Consider the following 20,378-nt stretch of genomic DNA (forward strand, 5'->3'; position numbering starts at 1 on the left):
TGCAGCACACTAAAGAACATATCTCTTTGTCATTCTGTGCTCTTCTGTTATCGGCATGCTCTTTTACTTCTCTTCCCTCTCTGTCTGATCAGTGCTGTACTTGTTCCAAGAAAAAGTCTGGTACTTACACTACTTGCCTCTTGTATAAATTATGTCTAATAATACTGTATATCAAATGATACAGCACATTCTTTTATATTTACCCAGAGTTCATAATTAAACTGCAAAACATTACAATGAACATTTTGGTGTAACTGCAACAATACTAAAATAAGGTATGTGCTTTTTTTAAGGAAACTATGGAGAAAGTGGAATGGAAGCCTTTAGGGAACTAGCCGCGCAAGAAGGCCTGTGCATAGCGCATCACGATAAAATCTATAGCAATGCTGGTGAGAAAAGCTTTGATCGGTTGCTTAGTAAACTTCGGGAAAGACTACCAAAAGCAAGAGTGGTGGTTTGTTTTTGCGAGGGAATGACAGTAAGAGGGCTGCTGATGGCTATGAAACGTAAAGCTGTACTTGGTGAATTTCTGCTTATTGGAAGGTAAGATTTTTATTCTTTAAGCTTTATGTGCATATAGTTCTGTAAAATGTTTTCCTTCATTAAAAGCTAATTACTCTGTATTAGGGATGGGCGAACGGTTCTGCCCGAGCATAAGTTCAGGCTGAACTTTGGTTGTTTGGATGTTCTGCAGAACACCGAACAATATGCGGTGTTCGGGGCAAATTCCAAAGCTGCCGGAACACCGTTAAAGTCTATAGGACATTAACATGAAAAATCAAGTGTTCATTTTAAAGGCTTATTTGCACGGTATTGTCATAAAAAGTGTTTGGGGACCCGGGTCCTGCCCCAGGGGACATGTATCAATGCAAAAAAAAGTTTTAAAAACTTCAGTTTTTTTGGGAGCAGTGATTGTAACCTCCCTGGCGGTATGATTATGTCAGATATTTGCGTCTCAAAGCGGTACAGTTATTTTGCATAGAAATTTGGTGTATTATATTTTAGGCCTGTAATTCTTAGCAATAACACACTTAAATCTGTCCAAACAAGAGTCTAGTAGATATCCCGGGTATGATACAGTTTGAAACACAAAATCATAAATTATAATATAATAAATAAAAATTAATAATTATAAAAAAGAATAATATAATAATAAAATTAATTTCCCCACGATTCACTATTGCTCAATTCTGCAAGTGTTCTAATTTACTATTGCTGTTTTCTAGCTGGTCTTAAACCACTTTTGACGTAAAGGGACACTTTTTGGTTGCCATGGACAATCTCAAGTTTCCAGGCAGAAAGAACAGTATATAGAATATAAAAGTGCATGCAGGGCACTGGACAAAGCACTAGGGACAAAAGGGACATGAAATAATTTTATACGGTAATGTAATCTGTAAGATTACACTGTACTGTATGTATTATGATTTTTAAATTTTTTTAATTTGCCACCGGGCTTCGCCCCGTGCGTCGTGACACTCGCAGGGAACGTAGCCATCACACAGAGGACAAAGCCCACGGACACAGTGGGGGGATCCTGGGGACAAGGTTAGTATACCGTACCAGGATCCTGCGATGCAATCCCGAGTGTGGCTCGGGGGTTACCGCTAATGGTACTGAAATTTAACCCCGAACCACACTACCATTTCACACAGGAGGGGAGGCCAGGATCTGGGGGTCCCCTTGTTAAAGGGGGCTTCCAGATTCCGATAAGCCCCCACCCACAACCACCGGGCAAGGGTTGTGGGGATGAGGCCCTTGTCCCCATCAACATGGGGACAAGGTGCTTTGGGGGCTACTCCAAAACACCCTCCCCATGTTGAGGGCATGTGGCCTGGTATGGTTCAGGAGGGGGGGCGCTCTCTCTTCCGCCCTCTTTTCCTGAAGCCTGCCAGGTTGCGTGCTCGAATAAGGGTCTGGTATGGATTTTTGGGGGGACCCCCACGCCATTTTTTTTTAACATTTTGGCACGGGGTTCCCCTTAAAATCCATACCAGATCTGAAGGGTCTGGTATGGATTTTGAGGGGGACCCCACACCATTTTTTTTTTAATTTTGGTGCGGGGTTCCCCTTAATATCCATACCAGACCTGAAGGGCCTGGCATGGAATTTGGGGGGACCCCCATGCAATTTTTTTTTAAATTTTGGTTCAGGTTTCCCCTTAATATTCATACCGGACCCAAAGGGCCTGGTAATGGACTGGGGGGATCCCATGCCATTTTTTAAAATGACTTCTTTTATCTGTATTGCCGGGACCGACAATTCATTATAGCCGCAAATAGTTTTAAATGACTTTTTTTTCTTTAGAAATGTCATTTTGTGCAGGGACTGTTCTAATCATGGGAAAAATGCGCCACTTTACAGGCATACTATAGACACCCCCCAGGTATTACAGGAATATTTCACTTTTATTGTTTCACTATAAGCATTATTAAAATCACTGCTCCCGAAAAAACGGACGTTTTTAAAACTGTTTTTGCATTGATACATGTCCCCTGGGGCAGGAATCGGGTCCCCAAACACTTTTTATGACAATAACTTGCATATAAGCCTTTAAAATGAGCACTTTTGATTATTCATGTTCGTGTCCCATAGACTTTAACGGTGTTCGTGTGTTCTGCCGCATTTTTTGCCTGTTCGGTAAGTTCTGGTGCGAACCGAACCGGGGGGTGTTCGGCCCATCCCTACTCTGTATTACTTCTTGGCATGAAAATGTTGCCATGTAAGATAACTGTGCATAGGACATTAATATTGACATGTACACATATTTATGAGACTAGAAGAATGTGTCTATTTTAAAGTATAATATACTTAAAGCAACTTTGTCACTAAAAAAATATTATAACAATACTTACTATTCCCACAATAGGTAACTCCGATACTTATACTCTTGTATAGACAGTAGCATTTTCTGAGCATAATGGATGCCTGCATCTCCCTGCTGCACTTTGTGATTCCACCCACCAGCTGCCACCTCAGAGCTTCATGGACACAGTTACACTATATAGCACCCAATAGGTGGAACCACAGATGCACCCGAAAATTTTGGATGCTGATGTTTCTATCACTGCCTGTTACTCTTTAAGGGAGCAAATATTGGAGTCACTGGTGGTGGGTTATTTTCATTGTTCACTACTTTGCCAGAAATTATTTGAGAACTCCCTATTTCTGTTAAAACTGTTGGTCTGATTTTCAAATGATAGTCTTTTCTACAGAGTCCAGTTTTTCACAATTGTCCTACAAAGATCTTTTCTAGATTCAATTTCCATCTGTCCTTCCTGATGCCTCCCAGCATAGCCCTCTCATAGCTCTAGCTTTAACACTTTTCTTCTCATTGACACTGCTTAGCTTATAGTGCTCTGGCTGAAGGATAGAGAAAAGTCATGAAACTAGGATGTCCTAAGCTAGACAATGTAGGTCAGTCTCACAGTGAGATTTAGGCCAACTGTGTCTAGATGTACTTGCTGCTCTCAAAATAGACAGTTAAAAAAAATGCACACTAAACTGTTTCACAACTGCAGCTAAAGAAGAATTTTAGCCATGTATATATTATACATAGTTATATTGGTCCAGCTTGGACTGATGTAGCTATGCATATGCCATACTGGACGATCCCCTTGAAAGCTGGAAATTACTGAAGTAGACACCGCTAGTCCAGTGATCTCTATTTGCTTCCAGGTCCTGTCCTGAGCAGCTGCTCTGCTGCATTCTGAACACAGAAGGTTGGCTGCTCAGCACCAGCATCATGCATAGGTGGTTATTTACAAAAGGCAAATCCACTTTGCGCTACAAGCGCATTTGCGAGTGTAGTCGCTGTAGATAAGAGGGGGACATGCAAGGAAAATTTAAAAAAACAGCATTTTAGCCTGCACATGATTGGTTGATAAAATCAGCAGAGCTTCCCCTCATTTTAGATCTTCCCTTTAGATCTACAGCAACAGCACTTCCAAGTGCACTTTCAAGTGCACTTGCAGTGCCGAGTGGATTTGCCTTTAGTAAATCAATTCCATAGAGTGCTTTGCATTTTCTGAATGAATGCAAAGTGTTTTCTAATTGGTGGAGAGGCAGTGTGGTGTTGTCACACTTTCCACCTCATCCAATTAGAGATGGTTTTGCATTCATTAAACAATGCAACAAATTCTCTGAATGGAGAAATGTGACAAGCGGTCAACCCCCTGTGTTGAAAATGCAGCAGCGCAGCTGCTTGGGGCAGGATCAGAAGCAAGCGGAGATCACTGTAGTAGTGGTGTATGCTTCAATGATTTCCAACTTCCAGGGGCATGGAGCAGATAAAGTATATGCATAATTACATTGGTCCAAGCTGAACCAATGTAACTATGTATAAAGCCTCGTACACACGATCAGATTTTCGGACGAATGTTCTCCTGTTTTTTGTTGCATGCTAGTCTCATGTCAAAAGTGAAGAGGTCACTCACCATATGAAAAACGGCAGATCATTTGTCGAACGTAATTTTACCTCCAATTTTCGTATCGTGTGTATGGGCCTTAAGATGTTCACACTTAGAATTTATCCCTAAAGTTATTCATCCTCTTTAAAATGGATGCCCTAACAAAGTATGTATATTTGGCACTCATAGCAGGCTCCATTCATGAAGTGGTATCTACCACTTTAAAAAATGCGGTGAAATACCGCATAACCTTTTTTTTAAAAAAAATTTGGGCATTCACTAAAAAAAAATTCTAAAATACTGTATGCGGTATTTTCCTGAAATATGCAGTATATATATCTCATGAAACCATGTGGTATTTTAACTCATGTGATATCCAGTGGGATGGATAGAGTGGAGAAGAATTAGAACACCTCTTAAGTTAAACCTTGGAAATATGTCAGCTTATACAACCAATGGCAAAAAGTATGGAATCACCACTCTTGGAAAATGTTCATTCAATTGTTTAATTGTGTAGAAAAATAAATAATCACAGACATGCCTCAAAACTATTTTCATTTAACATTCCAACCTTCTGGCTTTAAGAAACACTTAAAAAAAGAAAAAAAAGAAAGAAAACTGTAATCAATTGCAACTGTTTTTGCAGATCAAGCAGAGGAAAAAAATATGGAATCACTCAAATCTGAAGAAAATATTATGGAATCACTACGTACTTTGCAATTCTAAAACAAACATCTGCATTACATTACATCCTGAAAAATGATGTCATCATCAACTAACGTCCTTTCAATTGATGGAATAAGAAAAGTGTCCAAAATCTCAATATAAACTTGTGCATTTATTGAAGATTTAATGACCGTCATCTCCCCCGTACCTTTACCTGACATGCAACCCCATATCATCAATGATTGTGGAAATTTGTATGTTTTCTTCAGGCAGTCGTCTTCATACATTTCATTGGAACGGCACCAAACAAAAATTCCAGCATTATCACCCTGCCCAATGCAGATTTGTAATTCATCCCTGAATATCACTTTCATCCGGTCATCCACAGTCCATGATTGCTTTTCCTCTGCTTGATCTGCAAAAACAGTTGCAATTGACTAGAGTTTTCTCTCTTTTTTTCTTTTTTTAATTGTTTCTTAAAGCCAGAAGGTTGGAATGTTAAATGAAAATAGTTTTGAGGCATCTCTGTGATTATTTCTTTTTCTACACAATTAAACAATTGAATGAACATTTTCCAAGAGCGGTGATTCCATACTTTTTGCCAGGGGTTGTAAATCAGTGCAGTCCCTGCATCATATGTACTAATACAAGAGAAAAAAAGGTGACTAGAATACCAGTCAAAGGGAAGCTGCTTTCACAGGACACACATGGCATCAAAAACAATTTAGTGATTTTAAGTAAATACAACATATCTTTATAAATGTCAAATATTGAATGAAAATAGTATCAAAAATCACACACATATAAATACCCTTCTTCCACCAATAAAAAATACAATATTTTCTTTTTTATTGGTGGAAGAAGGGTATTTATATATCTGTGTGGTTTTAGATACTATTTTCTTTCAGTATTTGACATTTATAAAGATATTTTGTATTTACTTCAGCCCCGAAAGATTTTACCCCCTTCCTGACCAGAGCACTTTATGCGATTCGGCACTACGCCATTTTAACTGACAATTGCACGGTCGTGCGATGTTGCACCCAAACAAAATTGATGTCCTTTTTTTCCCACAAATAGAGCTTTCTTTTAGTGGTATTTGATCACCTTTGCGGTTTTTATTTTTTGCGCTATAAACACATAAAGGGCGACAATTTTTTAAAAAACACAATATTTTTTACTTTTTGCTATATTATAAACCCCCAAAAATATATAAAAAAAACAATTTTTTTCCTCAGTTTAGGCCGATATGTATTCTTCTACATATTTTTGGTAGAAAAAAATCTCAATAAGTGTATATTGATTGGTTTGCGCAAAAGTTATAGCGTCTACAAAATAGGGGATAGTTTTATGGCATTTTTATTATTAATTTTTTTTTTTACTAGTAATGGAAGCGATCTGCGATTTTTATCGGGATTGCGACATTATGGTGGACATGTTGGACAATTTTGACACATTTTTGGGACCATTGGCATTTTTACAGCGATCAGTGCTATAAAAATGCATTGATGACTGTAAAAATGTTACTAGCAGTGAAGGGGTTAACCACTAGGGGGGGATCAAGGAGTTAATGTGTTCCCTATTGTGTGTTCTAACTGAAGGGGGGAGTGGACTGTGTAGGGGAGAGGACAGATCGCTGTTCATACTCTGTATGAACAGACGATCTGTCTGTTCTCCCCTCAGAGAACCAGAAACTGTGTGTTTACATACACATGTGCCCTGAGCGATCACGGGAGCCGGGCGGTGATCGCAAGCGCTGGGCACGCGCAACGGCTCAGTGGGAGGGGGGCTAGTGGCCAAATCTGGAAGCGACGTAACATGACGGTGATTCGCGCAGCCGAGCCATGTTGCCGCAGTACAACTGCGGCGGCTGTTCGGCAATCGGTTAAAGTATAACTAAAGAAAAAACTTTTTGGATAAGGTTGAGATAACTAACTTGGATAGGGTAGAAAGGTATTAGAATACCTATTAGGATTTGACTGCTGTCTGTGCTGATTCACCTCTATTTATCCTGTTTACAATTATCATTGAAAGTGAAATTAAAAGAAAATCCCAAATTTTGGGTTGCCCCAAGAAAAGTAAAAGAGCGACATTTTCCAATGGGGACACTACTTCTGGGACCTGGGGGACTCCAAGGGATTCCCTTCATTTGCAGGTATTTCCTCTCACTTCCTGTTTTTGGCAATGGGACAGGAAGTGAAGGTAAATCTCCCCAATGGGACATAGAAGGCAAAAAAAAAAAAAAAAGGTTGCAACTCTACATTATAAACATGTGAAAAAACTTTCCGGGCTATCCCTTTGTATAAACCACCTATTACTCAACTCTGTATACTATAGTAAGCAGCTGGCACCATTATGCATCCAACCACCTGTACAAATTGCAATAAATACAGTATCTCACAAAAGTGAGTACACCCCTCACATTTTTGTAAATATTTTATTATATCTTTTCATGTGACAACACTGAAGAAATGATACTTTGCTAAAAGTAGTGAGTGTACAGCTTGTATAAGAGTGTAAATTATCTGTCCCGAAAGCCTTTAATGTCTAAACCGCTGGCAACAAAAGTGAGTACACCCCTAAGTGAAAATGTCAAAATTGGGCGTAAAGTGCCATTATTTTGTGTGGCCACCATTATTTTCCAGCACTGCCTTAACCCTCTTGGATATGGAGTTCACCAGAGCTTCACATGTTGCCACTGGAGTCCTCCACCACTCCCCCATGACAACATGATGGAGCTGGTGGATGTTAGAGACCTTGTGCTCCTCCACCTTCCATTTGAGGATGCCCCACAGATGCTCAATACTGTAGGTTTTAGGTCTGGAGACATACTTGGCCAGTCCATCACCTTTACACTCAGCTTCTTTAGCAAGTCAGTGGTCGTCTTGGAGGTGTGTTTGGGGTCTTTATCATGTTAGAATACTGCCCTGCATCCCAGTCTCCAAAAGGAGGGGATCATGCTCAGCTTCGGTATGTCAAAGTACATGTTGGCATTCATGGTTCCCTCAATGAACTGTAGTTCCACAGTGCTGGTAGCACTCATACAGCCCCAGACCATGACACTCCCACCACCATACTTGACTGTAGGCAAGGCACACTTGTCTTTGTACTCCTCAACTGGTTGCTGCCACACACGCTTGACACCATCTGAACCAGATAAGTTTATCTTGGTCTCATCAAACCACAGGACATGGTTCCAGTAATCCATGTCCTTAGTCTGCTTGTCAGCAAACTGTTTGCAGGCTTTCTTGTGCATCATCTTTAGAAGAGGCTTCTTAGAAGATCCCTTCTGGGATGAAAGCCATGCAGGCAACTTGATGCAGTGTGCAGCTTATGGTCTGAGCACTGACAGACTGACCCCCCCACCCCTTCAACCTCTGCTACAATGTCGGCAGCACTTATACTTCTATTTTCCAAAGACAACCTCTCGATATGACCCTGAGCAAGTGCACTCAACTTCTTTGGTCGACCATGGTGAGGCCTGTTCTGAGTGGAACCGGTCCTCTTAAACTGCTGTATGGTCTTGGCCACCGTGCTGCAGCTCAGTTTCAGAGTCTTGGAAATCTTCTTTTAGCCTAGGCCATCTTTATGTAAAGCAACAATTCTTTTTTTCAGATCCACAGAGAGTTCTTTGCCATGAGGTGCCATGTTGAACTTCCAGTGAGCAGTATGAGAGAGTGAGAGTGATAACACCAAATTTAACATACCTGCTTCCCATTCATACCCAAAACTTTGTAACACTAACAAGTCACATGACACCGGGGAGGGAAAATGGCTAATTGGGCCCAATTTGGACATTTTCACTTAGGGGTGTAATCAGTTTTGTTGCCAGCGGAGTTATTTTGAGGGGACAGCAAATTGACACTGTTATACAAGCTGTACACTCGCTACTTTACATTGTAGCAAAGTGTCATTTTTTCAGTGTGGTCACATGAAAAGATAGAATAAAATATTTCCAAAATGTGAGGGCTGTACTCACTTTTGTGAGATACTGTATATATAGTCACAAAAAAAGTGCAGCGCTCTCATTCAATATAGTGCATTCAAATTATAGTGCATAAATAAATATCTCAAAAGTGTAAAAATCATCTATATATGTAATACATTTACGTGAGTTCATCTTTTCTTTTAAATATATAGACATGTGCAATCCGTTTCATAATGAATTGAAATTCGACCAAATTTTGCATCTTGCATCCGAATGTCCGAATAAAAGGATAACGAATTTCAACTAATACGAAAGAAATTATAGCGGATATAATGAATTAATTCAACATGATTTGGTAATTCGTTAAAGATCTAATGAAACAAAAGGTCAACTCAAAGTAAATCTTACAGTCCAATCAGCTGATTAATTTTGTGCTGGAGGTTGGATTATTGGCAAAGTGCTAAGAACTGCTAAGAAAGTTCCTAAGAACTGAGTGAGAAGGGTGTTGCATTGTATTTGAGCAGAGGAGAAGAGATATTGTCATTGTGTGTGTTAATAGATTCAATAAACAAACGACTTTCCAAACTACGAATCATTATTACGAATCAATATACATACATAAATATCGAATTTCAACTAATATGAAAGAAATTATAGCGGATATAACAAATGAATTCGACATGATTCGAGAATCAGTATAACGAATATCGACACTCTACAGAAATAACAAATTATCCCAAAACACATTAACGTAACATAACGAATATAATAGAACGAAATTATGTATTTTACGAATGACCACGAACCGAAACTAAATGAAATTTTCCGTTGTGCACAAGTCTAATGCCCCGTGCACAGGGTCGGATTTTCAGAAGGAAAATGTGCGATCGGAGCGTGTTGTCGGAAATTCCGACCATGCGTGGGCTCCATCGGACTTTTTCCATCGGATTTTCCGACAAAGTTTGAGAGCAGGCTATAAAATTTTCCGACAACAAAATCCGTTGTCGGAATTTCCGATCGCGTGTACACAAATCCGACGCACAAAGTGCCACGCATGCTCAGAATAAATAAAGAGATGAAAGTTATTGGCTACTGCCCCGTTTATAGTCCCAACGTATGTGTTTTACGTCACCGCGTTCAGAACGATTGGATTTTCCGACAACTTTGTGTGACCGTGTGTATGCAAGACAAGTTTGAGCCAACATCCGTCGGAAAAAATCCTAGGATTTTGTTGTCGGAATGTCCGATCAATGTCCGACCGTGTGTACGGGGCATAATATGTACAGTCATTAAATAAATGATTCAATGTCCGTGAAAAAAAGGTTGCAGTCCCATACACCAAAAGCTCTTCAGTAATTGCCTCTGATCACCACAGTGCCCTTTACCCCACCTATGGGTGTCTTCTCTCCTGCTTGAACAGACCTCACTAATTAAAGGAGGTCTATATGCGCTTTGCAGTGTTATAAGTGACACCGCTCCCACTGGCTGTACACTCCAAATCCATAACTCTCAGCAGCTCTCAGCATAGTGTCAATCATATAGGAGACAAGGGGAAAGAACCATAGTGCGAATCCCTAATAAAATATAAATAAAAAATAAAAAGTATTTATTTCCCTATAAAAATCCATTTCGGAAGTAAAAAAATGGGCATTTCACAATACAATCCTCAGCATACACAGCTCCACCTTGTCCCAGCGTGATTACGTTGCTGCCCCATCATGTGTAGCGCCCAATGGTTTTTTTTTCAAGGTTCAGTAGCCTGAGTAGAGCTATGTATGCTGAGGATTGTATTGTAAAATGCCTGTTTTTTTACTGATGGGCACTGATAGGTAGCACTGATGGGCACTGTTTGGCACTGATGGGGCTGCACTGATGATCAGTGCCCTGATTATAAGTGTAATCAATGTGCTGACAGGCTTGCCAGTGAATGGCAATCCTTTCCTCCCACAGACACAGCATGTCAGAAAAGGACTGCCAATAACCAGCAAGTCTGTTTACATGTGATCAGCTGTGATTGGACACAGCTGATCATATAGCAAAGGGCCGTTGTGATTGGCCCTTTACCGTGGTCTGTACAGCTGTCCTTTTTAAGGGACACAGCAGTCACAGAGTGCGCCTGATGCGTGTCCCAGGAGGCAGGGTTCATGAAGCATATCCATGGATGCTCTCCCTGAACTGGACAACTGCGCTGTAGCCATCTTTTGACTATAGCGTCAAAAGATGGCCGAATATAGTGGGGCGCTCTTCACATATCCCTCTGGGGGCTGACAAAGACCCCCATCAGCCTCCTGCTTAAATAGGGGTCCTGGAAATTTCCAGAATGTTCTGGGGGGGTCAAGTGACCTTAAATTACGTATTCTAGAGGACCCCCTGAGAACTTTCCAGAACATTCTCTATCAGCTGACCTTTTTTTTAGTTATCCCATGCCCCCCCACCCATTAGAATTAATAAATGGTCTGCTTGAAATGCCTACAGCCACCATACCATGAGGAAAAAGGGGGTGCGTTAAAACATGCTATCCCCCTTTCCTCACATTCTTTTGCCTCCGCTGTGTGAGAAACCTAGCTGGGAAGCCTCACTTTCGTCATTCCCTGCGTGTACTTCTAGTAATACAGAGTCATGTCAGAGCTTACTGAGTTTCAAAGAGGGCAAATTGTTGGTGCCTGCTTAGCTTGTGCCTCTGCGACTGAAGTTGCCAATTTGTTTGCAGTGTCATGACATGCCATATCAAAAGGTTTGACGGCATATACAGTTTCCGGGAAAACGTTGTCTGATAAGCATAAGCGTGGTCAACATGGTCAGCTGACCGAAAAAGAAAAAAGGACATTGCAAGGGTTTATGACATGGAATAAGAAATCAACTGCTGCAAAATTTACTGCAGAGCTAAATTTCAGTCTTCCAAAGCTCGTGTCCACAAAAACTGTGCGAAGGGAACTTCATAACCAAAACATTCACAGGTGAGTTGCAATTGTCAAACCACTAGTTAATAATGCTCAGAAGAGGAGAGAGTGGTGCAACACCCATACATCATGGACTATCGATCAATGGAAGACTGTAATATTGTAATATGAATCAAGCTTCACACTGTTCCCAACCACCGGACGTGTTTACGCGTGGCCAACACCATCCCAAGTTTACGACCAGGATTGTCTTGTGCAACCAGCATGGTGGCGCAATCATGGTTCGGGTAGCCATATCTTGGTATTCTTCAGGCCCCATCATTACCTTGAAAGGTAGAGTCACTGCCAGCAACTATTTACAAATTTTGGCCGACCATGTGCGCCCCGTTGTGCAAACATTGTTTCCTGAAGACAGTGCCACTTACCAAGACAATAATGCTCCAATTCACACAGCTGGTGTTGTCAAATCATGGTTTTATGAGCATGTAGATGAAGTATTGCACCTTCCCTGGGTGCCGCAGTCGCCAGACCTCAATATCATAGATCCATTATGATCAATTTTGGAGAACAAGATCTGGGCTAATTTTCCACCTCCAGCATCTCTGCAAGAACTGGAATACTTTTTGCCTGAAGAGTGGTATCAGATTCAATTATCCACCATCCAAGTCTTATATTTGTCAATTCCCAGGAGAATTCAGGTCATCTTGAGTCATGGATACCAAAGTCCAACACCATATTACGTAGCAATGTCATTCTTTTACGTGATGTTTTCATATTTTTGTCCAACCACTGTAGAACTATGGGCAATATTTTCTTTTTAATTTTGGTTAGAGTAAGTTATTTTTTTGCCATTTGTGTTCCTTTGGGGAGATTTACCTTCAATTCCTGTTCCATAACCAAAACAGGAAGTGAGAGAAAATCCCTACAAATTAAAGGAATCCATTGGTGCACCCCAGTTCACCAGAACTAGTGTCTAGATTGGAAGATTCCCCCTCTATTACTTTTCTGGGGACAACCCAAAATATGGGATTTAATTTTACTTTTACTTTCAATGATAATGGTAAACAGGACAAATAGACAGAGTGAACCTCCCTAATGGGGGTACAGACAACAATGAAAACCTGACAGGTGTTCTAATCCACCCCCACTCTATCCAAAACTTAAACAAGTTTTACTTTTAGTTATACTTTAAGTAAATAAACCCCAATGATTTCCATATGTCCATACTTAGGTTTCTGTTGAGAGAACGTACCCAAAAAAGGCAGGGACTACTCAAAGTTGGCTATTATATTTTTACATTCTTTAAATACTGCATGCATGGATCACTACTTAATTACCACCTGCATTTAATTATTTATTTTCTTCTGCAAATTGACTTTAACCCCTTTTAATGCTGTATTTACCGAGTGTAGTGAATTGACAAGTTCAGAATCGCATGTGATATTTAGGGAAAATGTGTCTGGACACCTAAATATCGCATGCGATCTGCTTTAGTGAATGGAGCCCACTGTTTTATGTTAAGACTCTTTCATCAAATTTTGGTGTTCCTTTCTGTATTTCTGTGATTTGAGCTATTACTGGGTACCCACAGCTTTGCTGTCCTGCAGCCACCTTCTCAGAGCTATTGGACTTGTTTGAAGTTCCTTCATCTGACTACACATTCACGTCTGAAAGTTCCTACCACCTATTGGTGTATTATGTTTTACAGTTTTGGCTGTCATCAGCCTACCAAATATTTATCTCTTTTTAGTATATACCTTGGAGACTCTCAAAAAACATAACTGCATATTTTTCACCACGTTAGCAACTTGAGGTCCAGTTTTAATTTTTCACACTTGTCAAAATCTGCATTTTTGGTAGAAAAATACTAAGAACCCCAAAACAAAGATACATAGTAGGTGAGGTTGAAAAAAGATACAAGTTCATCAAGTCCAACCTATGTGTGCGATTATATGTCAGTATTACATTGTATATCCCTGTATGTTGTGGTCATTCAGGTGCTTATCTAATAGTTTTTTGAAACTATCGCTGCTCGCTGCTGATACCTCCACCTGTGGAAGGGAATTCCACATCCTTGCCGCTCTTACAGTAAAGAACCCTCTACGTAGTTTAAGGTTAAACCTATTTTCTTCTAATTTTAATGAGTGGCCACATGTCCTGTTAAACTCCCTTCTGCAAAAAAGTTTTATCCCTATTGTGGGGTCACCAATACGGTATTTGTAAATTGAAATCATATCCAAGCATGCTAAAAAGGGCCAGCACAGAGGTGGGTGGAGACAAAAAAGTGCAGGCACTAGAAAAGAGTAGATGGATGACAGTCAGAAAGGGTAGAGGGGGAAGTGCCAGGGAGGCCAATCCAGGGCTGGAGCATCCCAATAAGTACGCTCCATTGAGTGACATTGGTGAAACCAGTCAGGGACCAGCACTGCTGGAGTTGAGGGACTCCCCTAGCTGCCAGGGGAAGAACTCCTCTCAAGCGTCTCCTCTCCAGAGAGAAAAAGTTCAGCGCTTGCAACCTTTCCTCATAACTAACATCCTCCAGACCCTTTATTAGCTTTGTTTCCCTTCTTTGTACTCTCTCCATTTCCAGTACATCCTTCCTGATGACTGGTGCCCAGAACTGGACAGCATACTCTAGGTGCGGCCAGAGTAGAGTCTTGTAGAGCGGGAGAATTATCGTTTTATCTATGGAGTTGATCCCCTTTTTAATGCATGCCAATATTCTGTTTGCTTTGTTAGCAGCAGCTTGGCTTTGCATGCCATTGCTGAGCCCATCATCTACTAGGATCCCCAGGTCCTTTTCCATCCTAGTTTCCCGCAGAGGTTCTGCCCCCGTGTATAGATTTAATTCATATTTTTGCCACCCAAATGCATTATTTTACATTTTTCTACATTAAACCTCATTTGCCATGTAGTTGCCCTCCCCATTAATTTGTTCAGATCTTTTTGCAAGGTTTCCACATCCTGCGGAGAAGTTATTGCCCTGCTTAGTTTAGTATTGTCTGCAAAACTCCCTATTTATGACCACCCTCTGAGCTTGTCCTTGTGGCCAGTTTTCAATCCATGTACTTACCCTATGGTCCATGCCAACCGACCTTATTTTGTACAGTAAATGTTTATGGGGAACTGTGTCAAACGCTTTTGCAAAATCCAGATACACCATTTTTATAAGCCTTCCTTTATCTAGATGGCAACTCACCTCCTCCTAGAAGGTTAATAGATTGGTTTGGCAAGAAAAATTCTTCATGAGTCCATGCTGATTGCTACTAATGATACCGTTCTCATTACTAGAATCATGTATATAGTCCCTTATCATCCCCTCCAAGAGTTTGCATACTATTGATGTTAGGTTAACTTGTCTGTAATTTCCAGGGATGTATTTTGGGCCCTTTTTAAATATTGGTGCTACATTGGCTTTTCTCCAATCAGCTGGTACCATTCCAGTCAGTAGACTGTCAGCAAAAATTAGGAACAATGGTCTGGCAATTACTTGACTGAGTTCCCTAAGTACCCTTGGGTGCAAGACATCTGGTCCCGGTAATTTATTATTGTTAAGTTTCCCAAGTCTAATTTTAATTCTGTCCTCTGTTAACCATGGAGGTGCTTGAGGATAAACACTGCAGTTTTGGTTACTGAAGCCCCCTGATTCCCTTGTGAAGACTGAGGAGAAGAATAAATTCAATACCTTCGCCATCTCCCCATCCTTTGTAACCAGATAACCTCCCTCATTCTTTATTTGATTACATACTTAAAGAATTTCTTGGGAATTTTTTTGCTTTCCTCCGCTATGTGTCATTCGTGTTCTATCTTAGCCACCCTAATTGCACCCCTACATTTCTTGTTGCATTATATATAAAGTCTGAATGCTGATGATGATCCCTCAACCTTGTATTTTTTGAAGGCCTTCTCCTTTGCTTTTATATGCATTTTTACATTGTAGTTAAGCCATCCAGGACTTTTGTTCGCTCTTTTAAATGTATTACCCAATGGGATGCATTGGCTAATGCCCTTATTTAATATGCTCTTAAAGCAAACCCATCTCTCCTCCGTGTTCTTTGCTACTAAGATTTTATCCCAGTTAATGCCTTCTAGCATGGTTCGTAGTTTAGGGAAGTTGTCTCTTTTGAAATTCCGTGTCTTTGTATTCCCCTTATTTGTGTGATTTATACTGAAGCCAATTGACCTGTGATCACTGTTTCCTAAATTGCCCTCTAGTTCCACATGTGTGATAAGGTCTGTATTGTTGGTAATCAGTAGATCCAGTAATGTTTTATTTCTAGTTGGTGCGTCTACCATCTGAACCATGAAATTGTCCTGCAGGACATTTAGGAACTGGCGAGCCTTAGATGAATGCGTGGTTCCCTCCACCCAGTCTGGATAATTAAAATCCCCCATTATGATAACACTTCCCATCCTTGCTGCTAATGTAAATTGTGATAGGAGATCCATCTCCCCCCTCCTCCCTCAGATTAGGGGGCCTATAGCATACTCCTAGTATTATTTTCCCCTTAGCTTCATCCCTTTGGAGCTCTTCTCATAAGGATTCCACCTGATCCCTAGCTCCCTTAGTGATGTCACCTCTCACATTCACTTGTACATTATTCTTGATATATAGGCATACCCCATCTCCTTTTTTACCCTCTCTATCCCTGCGATAAAGGGTATACCCTTGAATGGTTGCCAGCCAATCATGAGAGCTGTTGAACAAGGTCTCTGAAATTCCCACAAAATCCAAATTCTCCTCATAAAACAGTATCTCTAGTTCACCCATCTTGTCCACCAGGCTTCTGGCATTGGTGAACATGTCACGTAGTTTAGACCGGTCGCATACTATCCTCTTATTGGGTGTTCCGAGATTACAACTAGGACTTGTTACTATACTTACCTTGGGTTTTTGTGCTTTAGTCAACCTACCACTAATGCCCCCAATACTACCCTCTGGAATATGTTCCACGCTGACTATCTCTACCTCTGAGCCCTCCCCCCCATTGCCTAGTTTAAAAACCCCTCTAAAATTTTGGCCATCTTTACTCCCAGCTGATCTGCATCCTCCTCATGTAGGTGCAGTCCCTTCTATAGTACTAGTGATCAACTGAGAAGTCGGCCCAGTCCTCCAGGAACCCAAACCCCTCCTTACTACACCAGCTTCTCAGTCACTTGTTTACTTCCCTAATCTCCCTCTGCCTTTCTGGTGTGGCTCAATGTACCGGTAGTATTTAGCTCCCAAGTCCCTAAAATCGTTCTTCAGGACACTCCATCTGCCTCTGACTTTGTCATTGGTGCCAATGTGCACCATGACAGCCGAGTCTTCCCCAGCCCCTCCCAGTAATCTGTCTACCAGATGCATGATGTGCTGAACCCCAGCCCCCGGTAGACAACATACAGTTCAGGTCTTTGTCAAAGATTGCCCTCTCTGTCCTTCTAAGAACTGAATCCCCTACCACCAGAATCTGTCTTTCCTTTCCCTTCGCTTCCCCCCACTCTCACTGGAGGAGTTCTTCCCCTGGCAGCTAGGGGAGTCCCTCAACTCCAGCAGTGCTGGTCCCTGACTGGTTTCACCAATGTCACTCAATGGAGCGTACTTATTGGGATGCTCCAGCCCTGGATTGGCCTCCCTGGCACTTCCCCCTCTACCCTTTCTGACTGTCATCCATCTACTCTTTTCTAGTGCCTGCACTTTTTTGTCTCCACCCACCTCTGTGCTGGCCCTTTTTGGCACCTGCCAGGTACATTCCCGACTCTCCTTTAGTATGGAGGGTCTTCTCAGTGCTGACAGTTGCTTCCCCAGATTCAGAACCTGGGCTTCCAGTGAAACAATGTGCTTACATTTTGCACAGCAGTATTCGCCATCGTTAGGATCATCAAGGATAGCATACATGTCACAAGATGTACACAGAGTCGCATCTCCACATCAGACAGGCATCGTACCTACTAATTTAATGAGGATTGGGGATTATACCCTGTCCAAATTACCTAACAACTAGCTTCCTAACACTAATACTCAACAAGATAATACACAGGTACTCAACAAGACAATACATAGGTACTTGGAGACCAATGTGTACTCACAGACCAACGTATACTCGCAGACCACGTGCACACACAATACACAAGTATACACAATACACAAGTACTAACGATCCACACACACAACTCAGACAACACTCAGGTACTCACATGTTCTAAAAGCAGAGGTCCTATATAATATAATGGTGGCAGTTGAAGTTAATAATTCATTTGGGAAAAAATACATTAAAATAAATTTGGATGCACAAAGACACAATATAAAATATAAAAGATGGACTTGTGTCAAATAAATAGATTCCAAACATGTCAAACCTCAAAACTGCATGTGCCCTTAAAATGGCAAAAATATTTGAAACCAAAAATTGTCAATAGTGGTGCTGTAAAAGTCTTTACCGGCTATCAATTTAGAGGTAATTATAATAATTATAATAATATGTATGGGCTAATTATACCCCTAGATTTATTGATCTCACTCTGATATTTGTGGCGATGCCTCATACATGTGGAACAATTGTTGTTTACATACACATGCATGCCTTATGCTTGTGTTTGCAATTTGTGTGTTCGTGGGGTGACATATAAGAATTCATGTTTTTACACTTTTTAAAGGATTATTTATTGTATAATAATTAAATTTGTTCTCTTAACTTAATTGCAATCACAAGGGGGCTAGCATATGTTAACATTGGGGGCATTAGACTCTCAATGTCTCCCCTGTCCACCACCAAAGCTAATAAAGCACAGTAGCTGGGGAATGAATAGTAGCTGGGGAATGAATGAACTTGATTTACTAAAGGCAAATAGACTGCACTTTGCAAAGTGCAAGTTGTGCTCTGCAAGTGCAGTTGCTCCAGAGCTTAGTAAATGAGGTAAAGCTTTACTTTGCAAAGAATACCCAATCACATGCAAGGAAAATCTAAACAAAAAAAGCATTTTTTGCTTGCAAATAATTGAATGATGGAAGTCAACAGAGCTTCTGCTCATTTACTAAGCTCTGGAGCAATTGCACTTGCAAAGTGCACAGTCTAATTGCCTTTAGTAAATCAACCTCATAGGTGGCAAAGTTCTTGTCACCTCTGGGTTTGTTCATCACAGAGGAGATTGGGGATCGGATGTTGTTCAATCACCTCCCACTAGGAATCTGAAATAAGCTACCTTAGTCCCAGGATCCCCGTAGGAATAGGGGAGCCAGAGAACCATCACAGACAGCATTAGGGGGACAGATTTGGGGGGGGGGCACCCCATTCTCAGTACCAGAAAACTGATCACTGTAAAACTGATTTACTAAATAACTGATTGCTAGCTGTGAAAAAAGGCACCAAGCGTGAAATTGTTTTAATCACATGAAGTCCAGGCCATTTATAAAAGGCGTTATGGATGTCAAGTGGTTAATAAAATACATTTTTAGAGCATGCCTCCCTTTTAAAACCTTTTGGCCCTAAATGAGTAGCATTTAATTTATAACTGCCACTCAATTTTTGATGACCTTTGAAGGTCTCCATTCTATTTGAAATTCAAAGCAGTAAATCTATCGAAATTACGTTAATTTCATTCTTGCATTTAATATCCTGTAAAAAGCTAACCAAATTGCTTTTACCAGCTGCAGAAAAAGTTATTTTTGTCTGAAAATTACTATACGTTTGGATGATTAGACCTTTTTTACAATTGGTTACATTGCTTATCTGTGATATTAGTGGCTGATTAATCAATTTTATGCAGAATGTTAAACAGTCCCAATGGTAGCTGGTAACTGAATAGTAATGGTTTAAAAGCATAAAATATGAATATGATTAGGGATCATTGTACATTTATTTTTCATGAGCTGTTATTTTTCCTGTGCTGCGTTTGGGTGACTACATGTAATATAAATTGTAATTACATATACCATCAGTGATTTTAACAGAGAATAGGAATAACAGTCTGTGTAAATTTATTAGCCATCAAAAACAGAACATGATAATGCAACAAGTAAATATTTATCTTATATGAAGAACAATACAAGAGGACAACATACAATATGAATCTACCAACATTTTGTGTTTTATATTTAGACATGTGCAATTCGTTTCATTCCGAATTTGTTTTTTAACGGATTTCGACAAATTCGTTAATTCAGAAATATCCGAATTAACAAAAGCACGTTTAACGAATGTTTCCGAATATTCGTAAATTCGAATATGCAAAAATTTGTAAATTCGTACATTTGTAAATTCGTACATTCGTAAATTAGTAAATTTGTAAATTCAGTAATTTGTAAATTCGAAAATTCGGAAATCTGAAATAATAATTAACTAATAATAACTTAACTATTACTAACTATTAAATTATAGGTATTGTAATTTCCTTTCAAATTTGGCTGTTAGTGAACGTAACAAATACAAATTTATCCGAAATAACGAATGCCGTATCCAAGCGAATGTAACGTAATAAATTAATAATAATAAATAA

General features: G+C 40.2%; 1 protein-coding gene across 5 annotated transcripts in view; it reads left to right on the forward strand.

Moving 5' to 3' along the window:
• Positions 1-20,378, forward strand: part of GRM1 (glutamate metabotropic receptor 1) — a 697,757-nt gene that overhangs the window by 226,553 nt on the left and 450,826 nt on the right. For all 5 annotated transcript variants that reach the window (XM_073627812.1, XM_073627814.1, XM_073627815.1 and 2 more), the window contains exon 3: positions 294-543. In XM_073627812.1, coding sequence (XP_073483913.1) covers positions 294-543 — 250 coding nt within the window. The remainder of the gene's footprint in view (positions 1-293; positions 544-20,378) is intronic.

Source organism: Aquarana catesbeiana, linkage group LG04, assembly GCF_042186555.1.
Source record: "Aquarana catesbeiana isolate 2022-GZ linkage group LG04, ASM4218655v1, whole genome shotgun sequence".
Taxonomy (NCBI): Eukaryota; Metazoa; Chordata; class Amphibia; order Anura; family Ranidae; genus Aquarana; species Aquarana catesbeiana.